At 24.6% G+C, this 2,911-nt stretch overlaps 1 protein-coding gene across 1 annotated transcript in view; it reads right to left on the reverse strand.

The window, feature by feature from the left end:
• The window catches only part of LOC107472613 (very-long-chain aldehyde decarbonylase CER1), a gene marked incomplete in the record, with an annotated part of 18,792 nt that extends 15,887 nt beyond the window's left edge, over positions 1-2,905 (reverse strand). The window contains 2 exon segments of the mRNA XM_016092121.3: positions 1,580-1,799; positions 2,703-2,905. Of these exon segments, the coding sequence (XP_015947607.1) occupies positions 1,580-1,799; positions 2,703-2,889 (407 nt within the window).
• Between the last annotated feature and the right edge of the window lie 6 nt (positions 2,906-2,911).

The raw sequence follows: 2,911 nt of genomic DNA on the forward strand, positions 1-2,911 counted from the left end.
ATATTTCTGATATATATATAATAAAGTGAAATTTATATTTAATTATTTTTAATTATGAACTGTGTATATGAGTTTTCGCTATTTAATAATAAAATTTTCACTCAGAATTTACCATTGTTCTTATTAGTTGACAGCATAATACGTCTCTTTCTCATTTTATTTCTCTTTTTTTTTTCAATTTACCCTAAAAGGAAACTGCAATTAATAACACTCATCCGCAACACCAAAAATCATTAATTGAGTTACAACGCTCTTTGATGATAGTAACAGAAACCTATAAAAGAGGAAAAGTCATCCAAATTGGTCACATAATTTATTGGAATGTTGGGCTTGATGCAGTTTAATGTGTCCATATTATATAAACAATACTAGTGATGACCACTGGCTACTAGCTACGTACCAAGATGGAATCCCTATATTGCATGGATGCATCTCTATCTATATAACTGGTCCCTCATACATATCTTATCCCCCAAAAAAAGTTATAATATATAGTATTAATTAGTTTCACTCAACTACTTATTATTTAAAATTATTATAAAGAAATACTCATATAAATATATATATATATCCTTCAAAAAATGTAAATGTCACCAAAAGTTTAATTTTTTTATTTAATATTAGTTACTATTTCGGATATATATTATTTAATTTTAATTATCAAATTTAAATTTGAACTTCAATTTGGTTTTTAAATTAAATATATTATTTCATGTAAATATGCATGGATTTTACCGACGAATCTTTTGACATTGAACAAAATAGTAATAAAAGAATCTGTCAATAATATTAGAGATATAATTATTTATGTATTTTTTATTAATTTAAATTTAAAAAAATAATTTTATAACATGATATCAAATTTTTATTACCTAAAAATCTAAAGTTCAATCCTTAGTAACACAACAAAAAAAATCCAACAAAAGACAAATAAAAAGAAAAGTAAAATCTATGTAAAAAATTTTAACGTAAGAAAATATATTAGAGATGTAATTATTTATGTGTCTTTTTATATCAACTTAAACTTTTGAAAAAAAATAATTTTATGACAAGTAAAGACTAAAATTCGTAGATAATTTGCTGTTTTCTGAGAGTGACACGATTATGATGAAAGATGAATGCATTTATTATGATTAATTTTTCTATGAAAAAGTATGAGGAACTAATGAAATATTTGTATAATGTATACAATGGAGGTATAGAGAATAGTAGAGATATAACTATTAGTGTTATTTTTTTCATCAGTTGAAACTTTTGGAATGAGTGGTATCATGACATGGTATTAGAGTTTTAGATCCAAAGGTCAAGAGTTCGATGTAAACCCAAAAATCAGTTTAAACTCTTGAGAAGATATTTATTATCCCTAGTACTCGAATAGTTATTCTAAATAATATGAAATGTTCATTTTATAACTCATATAATTCATTGTACACATTGTACAAATAAGCCATTGTCTTTTTTCAAAAACAGAAAGTATAATATAAATCGCTTTCAATGATCTAAATGGAATAGTGGAATGAAAGCTACAAATAATAATAATAATAAGAAATAATTAGTAAGAAGAGAAGAGAGAACTTACGAGGGAGTATAGATGAGAAATTTGAGGAAGGGAAAGAAGGAGAAAAGGGTGGTTGGAATGAACTCAAAGTTGCAATGACCCATATTGTTCATAAAGTCAATGTAGGCCAAATAGCCAGCGAAGGATGCAATGGAAGCTGTCCTTGTAATCACTGTTGTGTAAAGTGGAATTGCAAATAACACAAAATATGCTATGTGTTCTGCAAATGGATGGATCACAGCTGCAACAACAACCATTCATCACAATCATATTCTTATGTGAAAATCATAGTATGAATCGATGTTTAACTGAATCTTTTAATTATTTATAATATTATCTTTATATAATAAAGATATTTTTGTGAAATAACTATCTTGTTAATTATGAGTTTAGGATTTTTTTATATTTTAAATTTATTGAAAATTGACATGTTTAGTTATTTAAATATTTTTTATTTAAATATATTAATTTTTTAATGAATTAAAAATCTAAAACAGACAATTAATTTAAAATTAAAAAATCTGTTTTTGAGAAAGAGAAAAATTAAAGATCAAAATAGGAATTTTTTTCCTGCTATTTTGTAAATATAAAAATCTTATCCTATCTATATTTCTTAAATTATAATTATTTTTAGATATGCGTACATGATGTATAATAAATTATTGGGTGAAAAAATGTTATAGGACTATCAAAATTTATTATTTTTTGTTATTAATTAGCTATTAATATTTAAAAGTATAAGATAAAATATACTGTGAATTACTATTAAACTAAAAAATATAAATTAATAACAAAATAATAATAAAAAATAATAAATTTTAATAATTTCTAATATTTTTCAATTTTAATTAGGTGTATACAATCGAAGCGGCAAAAGCTTAATTAGTATTTCACTTTTTTTTATCAAAGATAAAAGACTCGAACTCGCAATCTGTTAATTGAGTATGAGAAGACATGCCATTTGAACTATTATTCATTGCCTAATTAGTATTTCACTTGGTTAAGCACTAATTAACTTGATATGGCCTGTTATATTTAGTAAACATTGATTGATGGACTTACTTTCAATTTAATTAAAATATAAGTATGTCAAAAGAAGCAAAATTTCAAAAGTAATAATAATAATAAAAAAGAAAGAGCATACAAGTGATGGGTTCTGTGACAATGGAGGAATGGTGATGAGAATGGTATCTGGAATAGAGAAAATGGTGATGGAGTGCCCTATGCAACCAATAATAAAGAAACTCAACAGGTCCAGCATGCAACAGAGTTGTAATAATAACACCATCTGTTTTCCATATTGGTAGGTGAGAACCTTCTGGAACCAACATGTAACCTATGTAGAATAATAAC

Source organism: Arachis duranensis, chromosome 2 (genome assembly GCF_000817695.3).
Source record: "Arachis duranensis cultivar V14167 chromosome 2, aradu.V14167.gnm2.J7QH, whole genome shotgun sequence".
Lineage (NCBI taxonomy): Eukaryota > Viridiplantae > Streptophyta > Magnoliopsida > Fabales > Fabaceae > Arachis > Arachis duranensis.